This window comes from Ambystoma mexicanum, chromosome 3p (genome assembly GCF_040938575.1).
Source record: "Ambystoma mexicanum isolate Mex_15411 chromosome 3p, UKY_AmexF1_1, whole genome shotgun sequence".
Lineage (NCBI taxonomy): Eukaryota > Metazoa > Chordata > Amphibia > Caudata > Ambystomatidae > Ambystoma > Ambystoma mexicanum.
Genome location: NC_090925.1, coordinates 281,008,071 through 281,034,415, shown reverse-complemented (window position 1 = coordinate 281,034,415; position 26,345 = coordinate 281,008,071). Strand labels below are relative to the sequence as shown.

Here is a 26,345-nt window from a genome sequence, read left to right as displayed (position 1 = left end):
TATTTCCCACTCTGCCTCCCTCCCTGTGGGTGCTTTGAAACAGTATGTTCCTATTGTATAAGCACCTAACAAGCAAACAATAAATAAATAAATTATGCAGATTGGAGAACGAATATGGCATAAGAACAAATAGGGCGCTCCTTAAGGTGATTAAAGGTATCCTGTTGAAACTCCTAGATCTGGCAGACCAAGAGATATGCTATATGGCCAAACCTGCCCAGGCACGGCATTATGGTGAGGAGGATAGGCCCGGACTCTTATTGGCAGGAATAGTGAAAGGTGAGAAGGGGGTGGTGCCCATCACAGGAACTGAGGGAACAGCTGGGGATTTAATGACAACCACTGAGGCGATCAACGATGAGTTCCTATGATACTATAGTAAGCTGCATGCTAATGCAGATGCTTGTACAGAGGAGGAAATAGAACTATATTTAAAAGAAATTGCTCGCCCGGGTCTCCCCATGGAGATCAGGGCAACACTGGATGGTCCTATTACTGCTGAAGAAATAACTAATGCAATAACTATGCTGTCTTCCGGTAAGGCTGCCGGATCTGATGGACTGGGTATAGAACTATATAAGACATACTGTGACATCCTAGCACCACTATTGCTTAGGGTTTGAGAAGAGGCATTGGTGATGGGGAAACTCCCACCCACACTCACAGAGGCAGTTATCTCAGTGTTACCAAAACCAGGTAGACCAACAAATGAAGTTTCTTCCTATTGTCCATTGTCTTTAATGAATACTGACGCTAACATGTATGCTAACGTATTTGCAAATAGACTCCTCCCACACATGACATATCTAGTACACCTGGACCAGTCGGGCTTTGTCCCAACAAATGAACAGCCTTTAACCTCTGGCACCTTGTTGGAATAATATTACAGATTGATTAACAAACTCAGGCAGTGGCAGCATCTCTTGATGCAGAGAAGGCTTTTGACTCTGTGTTATATACAAACCCCACAGCTAGAATATGGACTGAGGCTTTATCTCAAGCATTTACACTTGCACGAGGAACATGACGGGGATGCCCATTTTCTCTGTTGTTTGTGCTCACAATAGAACCACTGGCACAATAGATGAGGGAACGACACACACATACAGGGGACACCTCAGATTATTTCCATATATGCAGATGATACTCTACTGTATATAGGGAATCCAGACGTGCACCTAGGACCAGTTATGGAAGAAGTGGCTAGGTTTACTAATTATTCAGGTTACAAAATCAACGCTACTAAATCTGAACTGTTCCCACTATCGCATGGTACTAGGGTACCAGTTGATCTTAAGGGATTTAGATGGGTCCTGATGAGCTTTAAATATCTGGGAGTGATGATATCCAGTACACAGCAGAAATATACGAAAATAAACACAAGCCGTATCTTAACGCTCTGGCAGTCAAGTTAGAGTTATGGGGTAGATTCCTGATATCCCTGTATGGTAGGCTATCCCTGTTTAAAATGGTGGTGGTACCCAAGCTCCTATATTATTTCACAACTATACCAATATGACTCGGTAGAATGTTTTTTGCAAAGCTCTTCTCTATGGCAGTGCAGTTTGTTTGGGAAGACGGAACACCTCATATAAACTGGGAGGGACTTACAGAGACCTATGAATGAGGTGGCCTGGCGGCCCCTGACTTTGAAGTATATTATCTGGTCACCCAAGCACAATACGCAGGATACTGGTATTTAACTGACCCCGGGCAGGTACATAGCAATTCAGAGCGATATGGTGCAACCCCAACAGACCTCAGGGTAGTCATTTTGGATGACTGGTACATGCATTTGTGCATATTTGACCAGGTGCATACAACAGTGAATGCCTGGGCCCGAGTATTTAAATGCCTAGAAATATCAACTCCCTATAATAGCAAGGTCGGTCTCTGGACCTGCCCTTCTTTTCTTCCCACCTATGACACTGACATACATATGTCCTGGGACCCGAGCAAAGAAATGGTGTGATCTATTTCCAGGGGGAAGGTTCGTAACACAAGAAGAATTTAGAACAAAACTGGGCACAAACACTGTTAAGCTATTACAATGCTTCTGAATTAGGGCTGAGGAGCACCAAAGATGCCCCTTGTTCCCACAGGAGCCGAAATCATGTGAATGTAATGATGTGATAGAATCGAACGATATACTGCGGGGGCAAGTGTCGAGGCTCTATAGGGCCGTTCAGGGTGCTTAGATCCACCGGAAACACAGTAAGGTCTAAATGGGAGAGGGATCTGAACATGAGTATAGATGAGTCTAAATGGTGTAGATACTGGGCCTCATTACCGGCGGGTTGCCGCTGGACCTCTAAAGAATTACTGATTTTGTAAATCCCCATTCCCATGGGGACACGGAAGCACGGGCACCGTTGTTAACGGTCCCGGTGCTTCCGTGACGGCTTTGCCTACCATGACCGTTGTGCCTGGCATGGTCAAACCTGACGTGCACAGCGGCTCTGGCAGGCAAACCCATAATATACTGGTCCGGAAACAAGGGTGCCAGTGAGCTTACTGGCACCCCATGTCTGGTCCGGTAAACTCGGCATGAGGCCCACTGTCTTTTAACGAAGGAAGTTGCACTTAATGTAAGATTACGACTCATCCAATTTAAAGTTTTAAATCAGTTACATTATACACCTGCTAAAGTGGCAAAAAAAAATCTAAATGCAGAAGATAAATGCATGAAATGTGGGTGGGAAGGTGCTGACTCGATCCATATTGTCTTATGGTATCACGATTTTGGCTGAAGGTTCCTAAGTGTTCAATTACATGGTTGTGATTCCTCCTACACTCCTTCCTCTCAAATACTTATTGGGTGACGTTAGAAAGGTTTCCATTGAAAAACATAAATTGTTTAATGTTTATTGTATAGTGGTGAAAAAATCAATTTTACTCAAAAGGAAATCGAAAATTGCACCCTCATGTGATGAATGGCTTAAGGAATAAACGTATGTAAATGAAAGAGAAGAGGGGTATGTAATGACGGTAATTGGGATGTGTAGACCTTGGGATATATGGGGACTGTCCCGTGAATACTTAAGAACTCTAACAAGTGGGATTGGATGAAGATGCAATTTCATTGTAAATGCCGATGTGCAAAGTAAACCATCACATCATTTATCACCATTGTGTGTAATGTTGGGATCGTGCGCCCGAGGCCGGCCTGTCTACCTGTCTGCTTAAATAAAGGTTTATTAAAAAAATGTGTGTTACATGTAATTAAGGTAAGCCCCAGTGCTAAGCACCAGTACAGGAAAAAGGTTTTTAAAAAACACTTGTGGGAAATATATACCATTTCTGCTTGTAATTGAGGTGAGTGATAAAACAGAAGTTATTTTGCAAAAATCATCTGTTTACACTACCTCCAAGGCTGTATTGTGGCCCTTTGCCAGCTTGATAAGTGGGACTTAATTAAGGGAAAATGGTCTGATCTTCATGTTTCAGAGTGATAGAGGAAGGTTGGTCTATGGGCCCCAGGGAGTCTTCCGCGGTTCATATGCGGTGCCTTTAAACACCCTTAAACCGTAATCAAAAGTCACATAATTGGGTTTCAGGAGCACCTGATTCACCTTTTGTTATCGAGGCTGAAAGCCCTGACTATTCTCGTTAGATTAGGTTAAGTGGGTTGAAATTACGGAATGGCCCATAGACGCAGCCTGAATATATAAAAAGGCTCAGAAAAAACGGTAGCCTTCTAGCCACAAAAGAAAAATCACACTTATCCTTTATGAGAATTGAAATCATAGTCATCCACGGTTGCATAGCTTCAACCCTTCTAAAAATAAAGGCACATGTAGCTTTCAATTGCAAAGTATAGGGAGCATCTCACTCAATCAGGGGGCAGGCATATGTCCCCTCCCCACCCCTAAAAAAGATTGGCCGGTGAGAGATCTTAGAATATCCTGCCGTCGAGCCTGAGAGGTAAAATGCCTGCCACAGCTTCGGTTCAGCAGGTGGCACTCGCATTGCAAGTTGGATTGGTAGATCCGGTGGGAAAGAATGGTCCTGGCGAAATGTGACTTAGTCAATGAACAGGCCGGGCATTGGTCCACATGCACTCCAGGATTCCGCATTACTTTGACGTTCACCACATTACTTTGGTCAATGAGACGAAATCCAATGGTTTGACCGGGGGACAGCACACAGGTTGTCTGGAACACTAGGCAGTGGACCTCATGACATGGCAAGTGTTCTCAGTGCTGTAGGACCTCCTGTTTCAGGACAATAGGGGATGTTGCGGCTTCTTACTGATGGGGATGGTACATTTTCACAGCAGGCTCTGGGACCACACAGATTTTAACCAAATGTGCAGGCGACTGCATCTTTTGAAAACACGCTCTAGGCAGCAGACATGCTGAAATCATGTCTGCCCCAAGATGCCACAAAGAGGCACTCATGTCCAAATAATGTGCAACGGAGGGTGCTCTTCAAAGACATTCTGGCACAGAGGTGGTTTCCCATGCTGACTGCTCTTGGAGGGTATCCTACAGAATGGCAGGTCAAAGAGGATGGCATAAGGCCAGGTGTTTTTCCTCTAGGGCAGGCACAGAGAGATCCGAGGACCAGTGGACTCTTGTAAGCAAGGATGGCATCCATCGATAGGATGTTCTGCACTGGATGCTACTCAGTGGGCACGCGGCAGAGTCTCCTGCTGGTAATGCTTCTCGTCCGGGGTGCTGGCACATGCAGTCAGACAATTGAAGGAGACGATTCCCACTTCTAGCAAGTGTTTGCAGGATGAAGGGGGCAAAAGGTGGCGCTCAATGGACATCCCATTCGTGGGACACCACAGGAGCAAAGATCAGACTTGGGCAAGGGATAGATCTAAGAACCTGCAGCTGCCATCAAGGAGAGGGCATGCTTGATGTCCTGCAGAAGTGGACAGAATGCCTCTCACAGTCCATTAGAGAACTGTGAGTAGCAATGCTCTGCTAGTGCTGGAGGAATGTAAAGTTCTGTCTCAGAACCAAGTATCTATATCCTAAAGCAGGAGAGTATGACACTGACCTGCAACCAATCAGATCCAATGCATTGTTCAGCTATCCCTTGTGTCTGATAAACAGGGCTGATGGGTCATGTTCCCAGGTTTCTTTTTTTTCCAAATCAGGCAGATGAAGGATTCTGTGGAAACCTGCACAAAACAGGAACTGGCAACATACACATAGGGGTGGTGTCTGCTAGTGAAGCCCTCCCATTGCATTTTCTTGCACCCACACAACACCAACAAGCTCTGTCTGGTGCAGGCATCCTTGCCTAAAGACATCTTTGGCATCCTTCCCAAGCAAAGTTGAAAAGCTTTGGTATTGAAAGGGAGAACATCCAGAGAGACTGATCTCATTTGAAGGACACCACAGGTCTCAACACATGATCCAAGTTCTTCTCTTCAGCTTATAGGCATAACCAGCGTTTGATAAGTATTAAACACACCAGCCTAGAGCTGATCAGTTCATTATACATATTGTGGTCAATCCCTTAGAGAATGGAAGTGTGCATTTTATATACCTCTACCGTAGTGTGTCCAAAAGGGGCAAACACACTGCAAATTCATTTCACAATCAGGGTGCATGCACAGTTACATCCACCTTTAGTTCTTGCTGCAGGTGTTTTTAAACAATAAATCTGAAGGCACTTTCTAAAAGCTCTTTTGGTCTTTCGGTGTCACCGTGATCTTGAGGACTGCAATTGAATTCTCTGCCCATTGACAATACGGGCCACACGAGGCTCTAGAATGGCAGCAAGTCTCCAGAGACGTCTCCCTGCCAGATGTGAGTAGATCCATATCCTTATATATTTTAGGTGCCCTTAGCTGAGTCCTTTCTCCCTGGCTGGAAGATCAAAGTGGAAGTCTCCTTTGGAAGGACTAGTGTATGCTTTGTTTCCGCCCTTCTTGCTCTTAAGAAACTAAATCCTTCAAACAAATAATTACTGTAGTGTTTATAAACCAGCAATAAAAATGGCACAGTAGCACATCCTGGGTGTGATCCACACACTACTTCTGTGCGGTAATATGAGCATCGCTTTACTATGACTTCCTCTTGCTTTGCCACGGCAAGACCCTTCCATATTCATTATCAACAACCAGCGCAGGATTTACAGTAGTTCAGTGCACTCATGAGCCTGGTACCAGAGACTGAACTCCCTTTGCCATGGATGACACTGAAGAACTGCCATACTCAAATGGGTTCGCCATACACACTAAGAGTGCGCTTGCCGCTTACCAATAGCCTTGCAGACTTATCGAGTATAATGCCATGCAATAGGTACAATAATGGTTACAATGGCCAAACTCTGCTTTGAACCACCTTTCATTCTGCAGCTTGCTGATGTACTGTTTAGTTTCCAGGTGAAGAATCACACAGAACTTTCCAAGAGTTAGGATGAACTTATACCCTACCAAGGAAATCAATGAGGTTAGGAAGCCACTGGATCAAAGAGTCTAGAATTGTAGACTGTGTGACTCTGAGCAAGAGACATGAAGACGTTTGATAATTAAGTGTCCAGGTGCAAAAGTTCTCCACTCGAAATGGCTGGCAAAGCACTTTAACATATATTCAACCATGTTGGATGAGGACTGGTGGAGGAGACTAATGAAGAGCACTCAAACCTCATCAACTTTAGCCTTGCTGGCCTTTTGAAGGAACTTTTTTGAGCAAATTGATCCTCCTTTGATTAAGCCACCGTAGGATGGGTTGGACGCTAAAGGGGAAGTGGCTTCCCGTAATAAGTGGACTTGGCTTCGTAGTTGCAGCTCAAACTCGGCTGATGGAGATCCGATCTGTTTTGTTTTGATTTGACCTGTTTTGATTTGGTTTGACCTCATTTGATCCGATTTTATTTGATGTACATGTATTTTGGTTTTACATTTTTGTTGTTTTGCATGGTGTTGTAAAGCTAAGGTTTAATTCTTTTTAACCAATTGCTTAATAAAAAAAATATAAATAAAATAAAATCACACAATTGTACTGGTGCCACTGGGGCTTGAGGTAAAAATTGACAGTTTGTGTCCTGCTGGGCCTTTGCTCGTCTCTTTCTGCTTTGAGCACTCTGAGTTTCACAGGTGCAAATGTGTGCACTGCATTTATCAGATGCTTGTTCTAGTATTATTTTCTTGCTGTAAAAGTCCAACCAGTGGATGATGTTACTTGCTTGTAATGATAATGAGATTATCAATGATGAGTTTGATAATGTCAGTGTGATGAACCTTTAGGGATTCACAATGGTGGCTAATTCAACATTGAAACAGATGAATAATTGAATTCATCAATGGAGTTGGCTGTAATATTAATATCTTGTCTATTAGGTCTAGTACCCTCCTGCAGTGTGGATATATAGAGACACATTTTGGTAAATTGTACAGTGTTGCAACAAATCGATGTGTAGCGTGCCAGGAGGATACAGCGCGTTACCACGGCACAGGTTTATGTCACTTACAGTAATCATGCAAAAGTAGAGAAGGATTGAGGTTGACCATACGTCTCATTAGGAGAACGCGGGTTGGTGCATGAGGTGAATGTTGGGTGACTCAGTGTGAGACAATGTAAATAGCACAAATAAGCAGAACTGTCTAGGACACTGCATCCGCTACCATTGCTTATGTGGGTGATTTTACACGTTGGTTAAAGGAAAGAGTACATTTGAGGACTAGGGCAATACAAGAAAGAAAAAAAAAGCTGTGAATCTAAGAAGCTTTCCAAGGCACAGGTCAACTAGGCCTCCTATGTGGACATAGGGCAGTGTGTGGATATGACCTCTGTGAAAGGCGGATCCACACACACTGCTGTGTCACATGCTGAGCATTGCTACTTCCAAGATTATCACACTGCATGAACACAGAAGACAACACAATCACTTACCGTAGGGCCCTGCACTGTATTGCCATGAAGGCCTGGAGACCCCGTCTGTCCTCCCGGTCCATCTAGACCAGAATGCCCTGGTGGGCCTGGTTCTCCCTGGTGGGCAAAATAAGAGGGCAGAAGGTTAGCAGATTGAACCATGGGAGTGAGCAAGGCCTGACCAGTGTACTCGCCCCACTGCAACATTCCATGCTGCTTTGTCCTAAAGCATTACCCTAAAGGGGCTGTGCAGATCAGCACTTAAACTGGAGCATTTCCCCAATGCTGTGTAATCCGCAAAACCGGCATAGGCCCTCGACACACTGCTGCTTAATAGCTGCAGCAATTAGCTTGCGATTTTACTACAAAAAGGCAAGGATGATGACGGCTAAAGAAGAGTGAGACCCGTTCCAAAAAGAGGACTGGCGGCCTCTTGGCTGCAGCCACAGGATATCCCCAAGAACAATGATTGAGGTGTAGTTCACATGTCTGCAGGTAAATATCCATTTGTATCACAGGGTGATGGTTGCCAAACTAAGGTGAAGGTTAAACCTACGAGCCATTGGGCCTCATTACGACCCTGGCGGTAACTGCGCCCTTATTAAGGGCACGGCTGCCGCAGGTAATTAATTTTTACTGGGTCCAAGAAAAGGGCAATAACCATGTCATGCCGAACTTGGTGGACCCGGTAATTGCCCTTTTCTTGTACCATGTAAAAATGTATCCCCATTCCCACTTGAGGGCTCAATGGGAATGGGGAGCATGCTAACAACGGGCCCGTTAATGACGGGCCCGTTGGTAGCATGCTGGGCAGCTCGCGGGACCCATTAAGGACGTCTGGTAAAACCGGGCATCCTGAGCAGGTCCCGCGAGCGGAGCTCGTAATGAGGCAGCATGGGGTTAACGGCGCCCGCAGCTCTACCGGCGCCGTTAACGCCATACCGCCAGGGTCCTAATGAGGCCCATTGACTTTATTAAAATTCTGTGGCTAGTAACCTTTGACTTGTTTGGCACACTAGTGTGGCATTTTCCCAAACTTTTTTGGACCAGCTGCAAAAGTTATCAAATGTGAAAAAAAGTGTTGTTTTTACTTTTTGCAACGCTAAACCACTGGATAGATTTGCTTTAAACAGGTTTCTAGAGTGGTGCAAAGCAGTGGAGTCGTGACTTTTGTTGGTTTGGTGGGAATCCACGTCCAGTAGTTTTTTATTTATTTATTTATTTATTTATTTATTTATTTATTTATTTTATTAGGCAGAGGGTGATACAGTAGCAATAGGGAAGTGTCAGAGTTTGTGGCCGGGCTTGGGATATATATATATATATATATATATATATTTGTATGTGTTTCCATCTTCTCACGTGGTGTATCAATGACATGTTCTGAGCAAACAGTCTGCCATATTTGCAGTGGTCCTTATCTCTCCAGGAAGAATCCTCATGATTACAGTAAAATATTACATTCTCACGAGAAAATCCCATGGGAAAATGTTATGAGAGCAAGAGGGTAGGGACCACAAAACCCCTTTTCCCATGAGATGATTTTGGGCTTGTGCAGAAGGGATGTGGCCTAGCAGCGCGGGCTGGTCTGCCCCTAGTGGGGTGGTACCAAGCCTGATTTGCAAATGGTCTTACCCCCTTCTGTAATGGCTTGGCAGGCGAAGAGCAATGGTCTGGAGGGTTGCCCCGAGCAATGCCAGAGGTTAACATGAATTCCAAACCTTTCAGCCTTCACCTTTTTTGTTATGCACATGCTATAGGTACATGTTAATATCACTGCACTAAGTCTTCCAGCATCTACCCTTGTTGTAAAAATCAATGCAAAAGCTCTTTGTCAGGACCATACCACTATCTTACTTTACAGGGGTGAGGTCAACACTATAAAAAGGCTGTGAAGAGTGGGGCACATTATCCAGAGAAATTATGCACCTCCAGCTCTGCAAACAGGTACTTCATGTTCATATAAACTGCCCAAACCATGGGTGCATAACAGAGCTACCGTGCTGCTCAACGCACCCAAAAGCACCTTTATAAATTATTGTGCTATACAAGAGCAGTAACCCAAATAATGGTGCCTGTTTGGCACAAATGCCACACAGTTTAAAATCATAGCAAACCATAGACGGAGGAGAAATTGTCTAGGGACTTACAAAACGTCCTAGAAAAGCAATACACAATGTACTGGACAGTAACACTGGCACAGCCCAGCACAGCAAGCTAGAATGTTACAGGTCATTGGGGAAACACTTCAAACTTTCAGATGACCTATTAATGGTTAAACACCTGAACCATAGGAAAACACACCATAATACAGCCTGAGTGGACACATGGTGGAAACAGTGACTGGTGACAAAGATGAAAGCTGATGCCCCAGGAGGAGAGACTCGGACAACATTCTGACTTTTTTGAGATACAGATGGTATGGAATAGGGACTTGCAGAGCGCGGGCTGAGGCCAAAAGGCATCTGGACACTAAAAACAGATAGGGGGTGCAAAAACTGACCGAAGACAGCAAAAGATTAGAAAACATAAGTTTTCCGAATATTGCAACACTAAAAACGACCAGCACTGTCTCAGAGGTACACAGGAAGAGAGTTCCATAGAGGTGGGGCCAGAACTAAGAAAGACGTCCACCAGCCAGAGCCTTGTGGTATCTCAGAACTCTCAACAAAACTTGTGAGTAGGATCAAAGAGTTCTGGCAGGCCTTTAAGGGATCAGCTTCGGGTGAAGGTATTCGGCACCGGTATTACTGGGAGAGACTGGCCCTCAATACAAGATTGCCGGTAGGCTGCCTACTGCCATTTCTGCATCTTAATATCCTGGTAACACTGGGATATTACGAGCGGTGGAGGAACGGTAAATTGCCATTTCCGTGGAGTCACATAGGCCTCTACGGAAATGGGATCACAGACGCACCGGCACCGCTGCTAACTGTGCCAGTGCTTCAGTCATTTTTCTTCTAGTCGAGGGCCTGAACTACCAACAGGTCATGCCTGCCGGTAGTTCACTGCCCCTACCGGCAGACTCAGAGTATACCGGTCTGGAAAAGGTGCCGGTAACCATTGTTAGCAACACTTTTTTTTCAGAACGGTAACCTCGTAATGAGGGCCACTTTATCCTCCGGAATCAAACACATTTGGGATACTTATTTTCCCAAAGTTTGCGAATAAGGAAGTCCTTGCAAGTAAAACTGGACATGAGCAGCTCCTCATCATCCTTGGATAACCCCCAGAATGAGCAGAGAGAACCGCTGAATATGCCTATGCATGGCAGCAGAAAGGAGAGAGAGCAGAGAGAACAGCAGAATATGCCTATGCAGGCCATCAGAAAAGAGAGATCAGAGAGAACAGCAGAATATGCCTATGCATGCCAGCAGAAAAGAGAGAGAGCAGAGAGAACAGCAGAATATGCCTATGCATGCCAGCAGAAACGAGAGAGAGCAAAGAGAACAGCAGAATATGCCTATGCATGCCAGCATAAAAGAGAGAGCAGAGAGAACAGCAGAATAGTGTATGCATGCCAGCAGAAAAGAAAGAGAGCAGAGAGAAAAGCAGAATATGCCTATGCATGCCAGCAGAAAAGAGAGATTAGAGAGAACAGCAGAATATGCCTATGCATGCCATCAGAAAAGAGAGATTAGAGAGAACAGCAGAATATGCCTATGCATGCCAGCAGAAACGAGAGAGAGCAAAGAGAACAGCAGAATATGCCTATGCATGCCAGCAGAAAAGAGAGAGAGCAGAGAGAACAGCAGAATATGCCTATGCATGCCAGCATAAAAGAGAGAGAGCGGAGAGAATGGCAGAATATGCCTATGCATGCCAGCAGAAAGGAGAGAGCAGAGAGAACAGCAGAATAGCGTATGCATGCCAGCAGAAAAGAGAGAGAGCAGAGAGAACATCAGAATATGCCTATGCATGCCAGAAGAAAAGAGAGAGAGCAATGGGTACAGCAGAATATGCCTATGCATGCCAGCAGAAACGAGAAAGAGCAAAGAGAACAGCACAACATGCCTATGCATGCCAGCAGAAAAGAGAGAGAGCAGAGAGAACAGCAGAATATGCCTATGCATGCCAGCAGAAAAGAGAGAGAGCAGAGAGAACAGCAGAATATGCATATGCATGCCAGCAGAAAAGAGAGAGAGCAGAGAGAACAGCAGAATATGCCTATGCATGCCAGCAGAAAAGACAGGGAGCAGAGAGAACAGCAGAATATGCCTATGCATGCCAGCAGAAAAGAGAGAGGAGAGAACAGCAGAATAGTGTATGCATGCCAGCAAAAAAGAGAGAGAGCAGAGAGAACATCAGAATATGCCTATCCATGCCAGCATAAAAGAGAGAGAGCAATGGGTACAGCAGAATATGCCTATGCATGCCAGCAGAAACGAGAAAGAGCAAAGAGAACAGCACAATATTCCTATGCATGCCAGCAGAAAAGAGAGAGAGCAGAGAGAACAGCAGAATATGCCTATGCATGCCAGCAGAAAAGAGAAAGAGCAAAGAGAACATCAGAATATGCCTATCCATGCCAGCAGAAAAGAGAGAGAGCAATGGGTACAGCAGAATATGCCTATGCATGCCAGCAAAAAAGAGAGAGAGCAGAGAGAACATCAGAATATGCCTATCCATGCCAGCAGAAAAGAGAGAGAGCAGTGGGTACAGCAGAATATGCCTATGCATGCCAGCAGAAACGAGAAAGAGCAAAGAGAACAGCACAATATGCTTATGCATGCCAGCAGAAAGGAGAGAGCAGAGAGAACAGCAGAATATGCCTATGCATGCCAGCAGAAAAGAGAGAGCAGAGAGAACAGCAGAATAGCGTATGCATGCCAGCAGAAAAGAGAGAGAGCAGAGAGAACAGCAGAATATGCCTATGCATGCCAGCAGAAAAGAGAGAGAGCAATGGGTACAGCAGAATATGCCTATGCATGCCAGCAGAAAAGAGAGAGCAGAGAGAACAGAAGAATAGGGTATGCATGCCAGCAGAAAAGAGAGAGAGCAGAGAGAACAGCAGAATATGCCTATGCATGCCAGCAGAAAAGAGAGAGCAGAGAGAACAGCAGAATAGCGTATGCATGCCAGCAGAAAAGAGAGAGAGCAGAGAGAACAGCAGAATATGCCTATGCATGCCAGCAGAAAAGAGAGAGAGCAATGGTACAGCACAATATGCCTATGCATGCCAGCAGAAACGAGAAAGACCAAAGAGAACAGCACAATATGCCTATGCATGCCAGCAGAAAAGAGAGAGCAGAGAGAACAGCAGAATATGCCTATGCATGCCAGCAGAAAAGAGAGAGAGCAGAGAGAACATCAGAATATGCCTATGCATGCCAGCAGAAAAGAGAGAGAGCAATGGGTACAGCAGAATATGACTATGCATGCCAGCAGAAACGAGAAAGAGCAAAGAGAAGAGCAGAATATACCTATGCATGCCAGCAGAAAAGAGAGAGCAGAGAGAACAGCAGAATATGCCTATGCATGCCAGCAGAAATGAGAGAGAGCAATGGGTACAGCAGAATATGCCTATGCATGCCAGCAGAAAAGAGAGAGCAGAGAGAAAAGCAGAATATGCCTATGCATGCCAGCAGAAAAGAGAGAGCAGAGAGAACAGCAGAATATGCCTATGCATGCCGGCAGAAAAGAGAAAGAGCAAAAAGCAATCCAGATGCTGAGAAAACAGCTGAACACAAAACTGACCAACACTGACGAGCATGTTCCCGGGAGGATAGCTCAGTGGCAGCATGCTCGCCTTGGACATGAAGCAACGCAGGTTCGATTCCCGAGTCCGTGCTTAGAAACCTCTGGGTATTTAAGCACGTTATAAATACGCAACTAAGCACAAAAACGATTACATAACTAAATAAATGTTGCATCTGTCTACAGCATTCATTTACTTTGGCAATATTTGTGTAGCTTGTCATGTCAATAAAGTATTTTCTAGTGTATCATTGTATTGTTTCTAGAAATGTTATAAAACTCCCAATTCCAAACACTGCCGACCCCAATCATGTGCGCCTGCCGCCGTGAAGCCCGCGGTATTGATCGCTCATTTGCTTATCGCCGCTTCGATCAGAGGGGCTCTGATTGAGGTGATGGGGAAAAAGGTCAGGGTGCGACATTTATCCAACTCCGAGGCTGAGGGGGTGTCTTGTGAGTTGCTTGAGTTCGGAAGACTCGCCAGAGAGCAGCTGCGGGCCCCGGGATGGGGTGCCCTAGGACATCAGGCAGAGTGCAGGTCAATCCAGGCCAAACAATGGCGGACCCCAGGGAGAGGCAGCAGGGTGACCTTGCCCGCATCCATCCCGCTGCCTCTCTGGCAGGATCCGCGTGGGAGATTGTGAATGCGGCGGTGGAGGGGATGCCCTTTAATAGCCCCCACCTGCCAATCAAGCACCACTTCCCTTTGCCAGGTAATACGGACTTTGGCCTTTTAACGACCTCATTACAGCCGGCTGAAGAAGCTGCTCGGGCCTTCTTTCCCCCGCTATACCACGACCGTATCCTTTCATCTGCACCAACAGACAGTCCTTCTCACACAGAACAGGTAGTAGTGCATGCTTCCCCCACAACCAGGCAGTATCAGTAAAAGGTCTCTGGACATAGAAACAGGACAGGGACAGCCTAGCCAAGTGCAGTTAAATCTTCTCCTCTCTCGCAAGCAGGCTTGGGTCAGTGCAGGCAGATGCAGTACATGCTTCACTCACATACACACCACTGACAGCGTTAGAGCAAGCTTCCCTGACACACAAACACAAAACAAGTGCAGCACTGGCAGCAGGAGTGCACACGTCCCTCTCCCACACAATGGAAGTGCACACTGGCAGCATTAAAGCAAGCTTCCCTGACACACAACCACAAAACAAGTGCATCACTCTCGGCAGGCGTGCACACGTTCCTCTCCCACACAGTAGAAGTGCACAATGGCAGCATTAGGGTAAGCTTCCCTGACACACAAACACAAAACAAGTGCAGCACTCCCACATAGTAGAAGTGCACACAGGCAGTATCAGGGCAGGCTTCCCTGACACACAAACACAACACAAGTGCAGCACTTGCAGCAGGCGTTCACATGTACCTCTCCCACATAGTAGAAGTGCACACTGGCAGTATTAGGGCAAGCTTCCCTGACACACTAACACAAAACAAATGCAGCACTCTGCAGCAGTATTGAACACGTCCCTCTCCCCACACTAGAAGTGCACACTGGTAGCATTAGGGCAAGCTTCCCTTCCACACACAGAACACGTGCAGCACTGGCAGCAGGAGTGCACACGTCCCTCTCCCACACAGTAGAAATGCACGCTGGTAGCATTAGGGCAGGCTTCCCTGCCACACACAGAACAAGTGCAGCACTGGCAGCAGGAGTGCACACTTTCCTCTCCCACACAGTGGAAGTGTACACTGGCAGCATTAGGGTTTTGGATGCCTGCGTTTAATTCAGTTTATGTTTACACATCTGTTACTGTAGTTTTCAATTGGTTGCTTGCATGTGGGAGACTCTATTGCTGCTGGGCAGGCCCAGAGAGATGCCACTTCCATTATTTCTCCATGCAGGGATTTTCCAACCATTTCTAATTTTGAAATGGAAAGTGTTAAACAGACGATTAAACAGATGATAGGATGATGTATGTTGGTAAAGGAGGGCAGCACAAGAAGAGAAGGAAGTATGGAAGAAGCAGTGGTGTTCTTTATATCCCACTGAGGCAATTTGGAGATAGGTTAGCACTGGAAATCCATTTATGCCTCTAGCACTATTAAGGGAAGTGCTGGAGCAGCTCCACTACCCTGTGCATGTGGCTTGAGAGAGTCTGGCTGCTACAATAGCAGAACAGTAGTTTTCACCAAATCTGTTAGAGAATGTGGCACAGTTTATTGTAAAGTGCATTGTGTGCCTGAAATTTGCTGCAGGGCACACTTTGCAAACAGTTAGAGGAGCAATGCCTAGATCCAATGGCCCATTTCAGCACCTACATATAGACTATGTAGTTATACTGCAGACATGCAATGGTCACAGATATATGCTGGTTGTGGTATGTCCTTTTTCTAGATGGATCGAGTCAAGTCCATGCACACCCTGATGGCATGTGTGCTGCCAAGATCCTTATGTGTGAATTTGTAGGGGAGCAGTTAATTGCCTCTGTAGGAAATCTCGCCACTACCTCCTATATGTTGGAAGCCTGAGATTGTGCCATGCTTAACACCAGCAGTTGTGACCATACCACGGCGAGTATTTGAAATAAGGTACCCACTGAGAAAACCCTATCAAATGTATTCCAGAAGAGACGATAATCTGAAGGAGGAACTCCCTGTAGGAATATGAAAAAGAGTGAAAGAGAAGCTGGTGACGTCACAAAATATGAGCATGACACCCTGAGGATACTGGCTGAAGAGAATGTATGGATCATACAGAAACTGATGGTGAAGTTAAGAATCGAGTAAACTTTCATATGCGAAAAGAAAGATTGCACGTGTGTGAAGCAATGCAGAAAATGCAAGCCGTTCAGTAACTGCACAGATGCTGCAACGCAAGTAGACTAAGTGATGATAGAAACTGGCTATATGTAGTGAATAGACTGAAGGCGAAACCGCCATTGTATAGAAACTGGACATCAGTGTCATTAATTTAGTAAGTCAGGACCCAAGGAGAGAAAAGGTGAGAACTGTTTTGCAGCAAGAATAAACTGAGATTGTGGAAATGAATGGCGAGGCAGTCTGGCCTGCTGTCAAAACAGAGGCAGCCGAGGCCGGTTATCTATTCTCGAAGGCAGCGAGCATGTGAAGCTGAATCATCCCTTGTTAAGGTGCAAAGAGAGAACACCAAGCATGCCAAGTTTTAGTCATTTAAGACATTTAAATGCTGCTGCAAAATAGACCAAATCGTGGTTTCCTGTCCCGTGAGCCAAGAATGGAAATAGAGTTGATCATGGAGTCCTAGAACAGTGATAGTGTCTGTTTGCACTCCCATATATTCCAAGAGACAAGAATACTTTGTAGGGCCAAGTTCAAACACAATCTTCATGGCAGAAAGCATGGGTGATGAGAAGTGTTGGGCTTATTAGGTGGGGAGGTAAAGTCGTGTCCACCTCCTGGCAACTGGGTCTGAGCTTACATGCTGCTATGATAACCGAATGTTCCAGATATGGCACCAGCATACTAACCAATTATAGATGGCCGTATAATGGAGGGCCTTTTAGTTTGAAGACCAATGATATACTGTGTACTTGATAGTGTTAAAGATGACATGTATTAGAGGTAGGCATACATTTTCCACTTGTTAGTTGATATCCAATCACAATCCCACCCCGTATAGAAATTATACTTAGATGTTCCCCTTAAAGGTATCATAATCTATTGTAGGTTTTTCTTATTTGCCACATTGTATGACATGACCTATGATGAATGTTCAGTATACAAATGTGTGTTTATGAGAAATTCACTGAGAGCTCGAGCAAACGTCTGTTGAAGTCCATTGTAACTCCCTGTTTTAGATCATTGTTATTAAAACAGCACCTTCGCCATCTTCCTGATTTGGTTTGATTATTTGGTGTCTGAGTTATTCTGCATCCCATTCATTGCATGCATGATACCCAAAGGGCCTTGCTCTCAAATTGTTGCCAAGATGAGGTGTGTGTGAGGTTTTGCTGTCTGGCAATGGACCGCATGTTGCAACAGAGTTGTTCGAACAAATAGTTCTTCTATTAGGCATTAAGCATGCATTGTGTTCTGCATATCACCCACAGGTGCATAACGTCTGTGAGAGATTAAATGGTATATTGAAGGAAAGGATTGCAAAGATCAAGATATCAAGATGACCCTAAAGAAGGGATGGCTACATTTCCTACCCCTAGCTCTAAGAAACCCGCCTGGAGAAGATCACCATCTAACTCCTCATGAGTTGGTGACTGGACAAAGCATGAGAACCCATTAGGTCCTCCAACTAGGTTACAAATGGATGCCCATAGTTTAGCGAAAACACGCGGTGATGAGACGCATGATTACCTAACAACAAAAACTGCAAGTGTTTCTTTCATGCCCCAACAGGTGAAGAATCGAAGGGAGAGGTCAAAGAGAAGCGATAAAGATAATCAACCAATTGAAGCTGAGGATTTGTTAAAACAACTAATTTTATACCGAGAAGACCAGGTGCTAGTCCGAAAGTGTGTATGCATTTGGAGTGCTCCCCACTTTGAAGGTCCATACAAGGATGAAGAAGTCATACCCACAGCAGCCAAGTTAAAAGGACGAAGAGCCTGCCTTCATTTGCAGAACATCAAGCTACATAAAGGTGGAACCCCGATCCTTCCTGTAACTACCCACAGTGAAGCAAGAGAAGAGGTTCTGCATATGCAGACTTGTTCTAAGGCCAAGAGTAAAGACAAGGAAAGTGGAGAACACAGCAGCACCTTGTACTAAAGGCCAATGTAGAGTAGCAGACATATATATCCGCAGGAGACCCTACCCCATGCCTCCCCTGTACTGGAGCTATGGGACAGTGTCCTGTCTAAGACCAGCTACTGTACCAATAGCGAGCATACAGAAGACGGTATCTATTAAGACAACCATATTGCATGTACCATCAAGTTGATGACAGCTTGAAGGAGAATATGAGAAAGGGCTACGAAAAGAAACTGATGACATCATAAGAAAGTGTGCACAACGTCTTGAAATACTAGATGAAGACAATGTATGGCTCCTGGAGGGGAAATGATGAAGTAAAGAATCAAGTGAACCTTGAAGTGTAAAACGAGAACATTACACAGTAAACAGTGCTGCAGAAAACCAAAGTAAAAAGAACGAACATATGCTGAAACACAAGATAGATTAAGTCATCGTATAGGCTAGCTACAAGTAGTGAATAGAATGCAGGTGGAGCCGCCATTATACAGAAACTGGACGTTGGTATCATGAAATAATAAGCCAAGAAATCATGAAGAAAGAATGAATGGTTGTGTCGCATTAGAATAACAGGCTGCTGGAGCTGCATTGGGAGGATGTCTGGGCTGACGTCAAGAACTGAAAAGTAGAGGTCAGCCATCTACAATTAGGAGGAACATGTGTGCAAAGGATGAATCTTCTTGTGTCAAGGTGCAAGGAAGAACACAAAGGATGCAAAGTCTTGATTCATTCAAAACATTTAAAAGCTTGCAGAATTAACAGAATCATTGTCTGCTGTCACGTGAGTCAAGGATGGAAATAGGGCTTGAACATGGAGTTCCAGACACGATAGAGAGTGTCCTCACTCCCATTGCATTCCGAGGACAAGAATACTATGCAAGGCCAACTACAAAGAGAATTTCATGGTAGAAGGCATGGGTGATGAGAGATGTTGGGCTAATTGGGTGGTAGGGTAGCCTCAGGTCCTATCTACTTGTACCTTGGTCTTGGCTTATGTGCTGCTAATTGAAATGAATGTTCCAGACATGGCACAAGCATGACAACCAATTGTATTAGTCCATATAACGGAGGACTTTATAGCTTGAGAAACCAATGAAACACTCTAACTGATTTGTCTTAATATGACACGTTTGAAGAGATAGTCATGAGTGGTGCACTTGATATCAGGCAACCAATATCAAACATAGCTGCTGTATGATTGTATATCTAGGTGTGTCCCTTAACCATTCCCAACCCTTGATAGGTTTTTCACTATTGCCACGTAGCATGACGTCCTTCTGATGCACAAAAAGTGTATATCATTGTATTTCATGCAGAATTTGCTGAGAGAATGAGCATACGTCTGTTAATGTTCGTTGTAAACTCCCTGTTTTAAATAATTGCTAATAAAACAGCAACTGGCCATCTTCTTGAGATTGTCCTGTTATTTGGATTCAGAATTATTCTGGTGTAATCCCATCCAATACAGATGCACGTTCCAAGGGCTATAAACTCACCAATATCTTAACATTTGGCAAGAAGTAAACAGACTTGCAGTTATCGTGTAACTTTTTTGTTTATAGAAAGGCTCAACAGATAATGCATTGAAGTACTGTAGCTGAAAGAAGAAAAGTGCACTTCATCTTTATGTGACCTATTGCAATAACATTACACACATTCTTGTATTCTATTTTTGCCTACATATTACAGTCATGTCCAGCTCTAATAAGATATGTCAACATCATAATGTTCTTTGGAAATCCTAAGAACAATCATATTATTTTTAGAATAATTATTGCAATCATATTGCAGTTCTTGAAATAAAGGTCTGATTCATAGAGATGTACAGAGTTACATGTTAAAAGTCTGAGCAAGAATGAGGAGGTTTCAGAATATAAGAGGCTCATTGCCATCAAGAAAATCAATACGTTTCCATGGAATCATAATTGTGGTCTCCTTCTGCATTATGATTTGTGTTTTCCTCCTGAGCATTATGACATTTAGACATGTTGTAAGAAACGATATAGATATGGTGGCTGACAACTAAACATTTACTATTGTCCCTGATGAAATCACGAATAGCATTTTTTATAATCTTATTAGTCATTTATTATGATTTAAAAGGGATGTTGGGGAAGATCATGACAATATAAATAAATATCTTGATATTTTGTCTCATTTAAAGAACAAACTGTGGTATCAGCACATGAAAAAGTTGGGAAGAAGAACGTCAGATGAAAGCTGTTGTGTTCCCTTATACCTTATGCTTTAGGAACCTCTAAAATATTTGTTGCAACAGAAGTATTAGTGAAAAGGGCACATTGTCTGGCACACCTTGCACTTTGCCTAACCAGAGGACAGTTCCAAGGCAGAACAGCATCAATAGTGTGGATTAATAAAGCAACATCTCAAAGAGAAGACAATTAAGTACAAGACATAAAGTCAAGAGAAAAGCCAGAAACAATGCATCAAATAATAAAATACAAACAGCCTGAAATAAATGGAGCAGGAATCAAGATTGAAGAAAATAAGATGCTACAATGCATGGATACGAATGGGAAGGAAATACGAGAATGCTGGGAAAGAGGTCAACTACATATTAAAGGAACAGTGCTTACACCTGAAGGAAGAGCTGATGGATTGGTTGTGTTTAAATCAATGCATTAACAGGACAATGGGAAGTAGTTGTAGCAAATGCAGAAAAGGAATGCAAAAACGAATGGCCTAAGATTGCTAGATTGTTGACATGGGTTGATGATGAGGGAGGACCATCGCAGTTACTACCCTTGAAGGATGTGTCTTTATGCTTCAGAAATAACGGCACAATGCCCACGGTGGCAGGATGATTAAATAGACTGGATCAGCACACAATGGTTCTTGTGGTATCAGGATGGATGTAAAGAGTGGACAGCACATAATGATTCTTTTAGAATATGGCATAGTGTGGATATGCATACTGGACAAGCGCATGGTGTTCTTTGTGGCACATGGCAGTAGACTGGATGGACATGCAGAAAGAGCACATAGTGGATGTTGTTACCCAGATTGATAGGGCGGTGTGGCAGCCTGGAACAACACACAATGTTCCTTGTGTCACAGGACTATTGGATACATATTTACATCAGAACTAGCACGCTGAGGTCCTTGTGCAACAGGACAGTAGGATGGATAAGCAGATTGGATATGTTCTTGTGTAACAGGGTGGAATAAGGGATATGCAGACTAGTCGTTCTTGTGGCAGGGGTTGGTGTGCCAAATATGCAGATCATGCATGCGTGCATAAGGGGGTTCTTGAGGTAGGACCTGGGTCGGACTGGGAAAAAAAATTGAAAATGTGGCACACAGTTGCAAATGGCAATTCATTCCTTTCAAATTGCAATTAATTCCTTTTGCGCCAGACTGTTTCAGAAGCACCGTAGGGGGAGGTTTTCAATAAAATGTGATGCAAATTGTATTCAGTAAGAGTGCTGAAAACTACTAGCTGAATGGTGAAGTAACTTATCAAACTGGACCACATGGGTGAAAAAAGTGGCCCACTTTGACCCCAAAAACTGGCCGACAATAGTATTTGGCGTTTTTGTTTCGGGCATAGTTCTACAGGCCAGTCTGATCCTGGGTAGTACCAGAACACACAGTACCTGTTGCGCAACTTGGAACGGGTGATGGGCAGACGGGAACCATAGACCCAGATCCGTGTGGCATAGGCTTGTAGCACGGTTGTGCAGACTTATGGCAAAGAGTGGTTGGATGGATGTGCGAACCAGATTAGCACGCAGTTCTGCTTGCGGCACAGAGTGCAGGTGTGGATAGTACGATTGCACATTTTCAAATGCAAAAATCAATGCCTACATATTCCTTGCACTACGCACAGTTCAGGAAGGAGAAGGCGTGCTGGTAGGATGAATTAAATATGGAAACATCAGTTATTTCACCCCTACTACTGCCACATTAAAGTATCTAGGCATCATTTTCATTGTGCGTGTGCGTGTGTGTGTGTGTATTTAAAGTCTACACTCCTGCTGTGTGGACTACACCTCTGTATTGCAAGGATAGCTTGCACTGCTACTACCTGTTGCTACACCGGATATTTGCGCATGCGAAGAAAACATGCTCTGTTGCAAACTGTGCTGTAACTGACCTGTTGTTGTTCTATGTGTATGGGAGGCTTGCACTGTACCTGTGAGGTGTGTGTGTGTGTGCGACAGTGCGTGAGGTATTTTTACACTGCTTTTCTCCTGCAGACTATACCTTCCCTGTGCAGGTGGGTAGGATTGCTGACGCTGTCCATGCTGTTATCGGGACTGTTATCGGCACTGCACCCAACTGTGTGGGGACATAGAAGAAGTGTGCACTGCAGCTACCTTGGCTGTGTGCCCTCAGTTTCTTATGTAATGCATCCAAATCCATGCATTCTAAGTTGTATGTAAATCGTTTTGCAGAGCCAGGCATTCCAAAATCACTGAGGGTGAAGAGGAGAGAGGGAAAGAAGGAGATGCAGTGGAGTCTGCAGCACAGTATCGGGAGGATAGCTCGGGAGCATCGTGCTCACCTTGGAAGCAAGACGACATGGAGCAATGCAGGTTCGATCCTGGGGTCCGCACTTAGAAACCTCTGGGTATGAAGCGTATTGTAAATACCATATCAGAGCTAGTGCCAGTTTGTCAATAGTTTTCATCCCCATTCAGGATAGAGGTGACTTTTAAGATGGTCCCGGTGGTTGCGGGTGGATGGACTTTTAGGAAGGCCCATTGAAAGTATAGGGACTTTTAGCGCTATCTGTAAGCACAGATCGCTTTTCGCGGGGGCTGCCTGTGTACTTGGTGCCCCTGTACCCAAGCAAAAAATTATTGGCACACTGGCACTTGCTCCATGCTGCAGCTTCCACTGCACATCCTGCCGTCCTTCTCAACTCTTCACCCTTATTGATTTGGGAATCCCTGTCCCCTTCACACGGAACAAGCATCAACGTCCAGCAGTGCTTTAAATGGGGGGAAAAAAGTGCAAGAACTCAGCAATCTAGGCTTTAAGTGGGCAGGCGCTCAGCAAGGAAGGGTATTAAAATCGTTCTCACGTGAGGCCCCGGACGAGACTCATTTCAATTAATCTACATTTTGTCTCCCAATCCATTTGCCTCACTTTGTACGTGTGTCTCACTGTTTGATCCTCATTCTCTATTTGTGTTCATTTCTAATTTTCTCTCCCCACACTCCCACTCCAGTCATGTTCTCACACCATCCTTAAATGTCTTTGTAAACCCACATTGTATTTCTGAGCCTAGCCTTGGGATCATGCTGAGCTGAACGTTCTCAGCCATTCCAACTAAAACGTCATTATAATTGTTTACTGTTAAGTCATTAACTATAAATGTAATTATTTAAACCTAATACACCATCCCTCATCAATCATAGACTGATTTTGACCTGTTTCGACACCAATGCTGTTATGTAAAAAAGATGCTAGACGTTGAGAAATCCCAACTTTTGTAGAGAGTTTAAATCATTTGCCAAGGACCACACACTTCGGTTAAGCAGTGAATCTGGGATTCCTTAACACAAGCTTCCACTTTGTTTTTGTTTTGCATTATGTTAGGAATGTTTGAATATCTATATACAATGAGAGACTCTATCTTTCGTGTGTCAACGGAGCAGACATCAGAGATGTAAACTAAGCTTTAAAAGGGGAGTTTTATTATTGCTCACTTTCAAGGTCTAATATTAAGACATTTGGAAGGGAAGTTGGGAACTGGAGCTGTGTGTGAGTTTATAGTTCGCAAAGTCCCATCCCAATTACAAATACTTAACCATTTCCAGATTAGAAAAGGCAATGATAATAACGAAGAAATGTGCTACAACGTAATTGCCCAGGCTTTCCAAATGAATCTGTGCTCTTTATGAAAACTTTCAAGGGACCCCAATATCCCCTCTATTTTTCTCTATGTGTGGAAATGGTTTGCTTGTATGAAGAGGTGATTTTCCAAGTGTGCAACTGACTACCATGGAAAGCTACTTTGTGGGCTTGCTTAGTTAGTGGGCTACCATCTGTGAAAGGGGCGTGGTAGGAAATTTCCCCCTCCCCAACCTCTGACATTCTTCACAAATGTGTATTAACACTGGAATTTACAGCACTTTTCCCTCATAGATTGGCTTAAAAACAAATGTTGTCACAGGTATTTCTAAGAGAGCTCATCAAACAAACCAACACCTCAAGATCAGCCACAGCAAGTAACATGCATACTCCTGTGGGGAGAGAAACACATGCATGTGCCAAAGGAAACCACAGTAGGTTCCATATGAACCAGGGGTGTTGCTAGGCCTGGAAAAGATCTCGGTTTACGCTAACGTCGGGACTGTCGGGACTCGAGGTTAGCTAGCCTTATAGTTGTGGCCCCTGAGCTTCTATCCGGGGCTGCCACAAAAGACCCAGGGCTATAGCCCCCCGAATAACCCCTAGTGATGCCTCTGATATGAACAGTGGGTTTATTTGTGGTTATTTATTTCTATAGTATTAACAATTGGCGAGAGGAGATGCATGTTTAATGCCACTGGAAGAAACAAAACACTAATCTCAAAGAACAAATATAGCTTATAACTCACATGACTTGATGCATTATTTGCCACAAAGAAAAATGGCAACCAAAAGGAGTTATGACAATATTATGAGCTACAGCAGCTCTGAATGGGCAATGCTGCATGGGCATCCCACAAGCGAGGCAGGGTAACTGCTGTTACCATCGGCAGCTGGGAGAGGGGCAGCCCCAACCTCCCCGCGCCTGCTCCTCTCCTCCCCCCAGCTACGGAGACACGCAGTCTCGGCAGCACAAAAGCCACGGAAGGGTAAGGTGCGAACAGTCATCTCACCCTTCCTCCGAAGAGCAAGGTGATAAGCGCCCTAAGGAAAACAACCGTCAGGCAGGGCCCAGGTTCAAAAGATCTGCCCCACCAGGGGTCAAACAGTCGGCTCTCCGGCCGGGGGCTGCGACAACAGCAGCCCCCACCACATACACAACAAAGACCCAGGGCCTCCCATGGTCCTATAAATGAGAGCAGCATGCTCAGAGTAAACACAATCTGTTTGTGGACCCTGAACGGGGACCCAAGCAAACAGGAGGTTCACTGTTTACTCAGTGTCTTCCAAATCTTCTTGCTTCTTTACCACAGAACCCGCCCACCCTACAAAAAGTGGAGAAGAACAAAAAGAAGTACAAGGCACTGTACGGTGCCCACAACAAGTCGTGGGACACAAGAAGGCAGCACGGGTCCGAGGGGGTAACCTCAGGACTCGGTGCCCAAAAGTATGATACCATCATGATATGTGATATTGTTATTGCCATAACCCATATCTGTACAATAAAATCCTACGGCCTTTTATTGCCAACACTTGATACAAGTTGTGAGCCTATCATTATGGGAGAGGGTTTGGGGTTTGGCCATTACTAATGCATGCATATGGGTTCCGCAGTTAACATTAAGAATTACATTCAGTGTTCTAACATAGTTATCCAAAGAAAGGGTATGCTTCTTCTCCTTTATGGTTTTGTGTAACCAAAAGGAGTGTGCCAGAAAGCATGTCAAAGAAAGTGCATGCGACACAAGAATGAGTAATTCAAGGCCAGGGGAACAGGACTCTCACAATCTATGTGCCAGGAGAATGAATGCATCATTATTGCTGGGCCACAGAGTGTGGTAATCAGAATTCCTGTGCCTATGATTACCATCAACATTACATTGCTGCGAGAACTGGACAGAGACAGCACTTACTCATAACTAGCCCTACACTTTACTCCCTAAAAACAGGCAAGTATTCTCAACATAAAAACAAAAAGTGTTACAAATACACCCAACAAAAACAAGGAAGCAATGGACCCAGACACCTATCCCATGCGTTCATCCACATTTCCAGTGCTTCTTTTGTGGGGGTACTTATTGTATAGCCCTGACACTTATTATCTCAGACCCACTATAATTATGAAGTGGTGATAGTCACTATATCCATCAAAAACAATGAGCAGGTGTGAGCTGGAGTGTATCCCCAAATATGTCGACACTGTGGGGAGCAACTATGGGCGTTGGCAGCAGTGGTGCCCACCCACAGTGCCACGGAAGGGCTAGAAATTATTTGGCCCTGGCACTTATTTAT

At 44.5% G+C, this 26,345-nt stretch overlaps 1 protein-coding gene across 1 annotated transcript in view; it reads right to left on the bottom strand.

Annotated features, from left to right (window-relative positions):
* COL20A1 (collagen type XX alpha 1 chain) overlaps positions 1-26,345 on the bottom strand; it is a 686,383-nt gene that overhangs the window by 96,705 nt on the left and 563,333 nt on the right. The window contains exon 32 of the mRNA XM_069650801.1: positions 7,857-7,952. Coding sequence (XP_069506902.1) covers positions 7,857-7,952 — 96 coding nt within the window. The remainder of the gene's footprint in view (positions 1-7,856; positions 7,953-26,345) is intronic.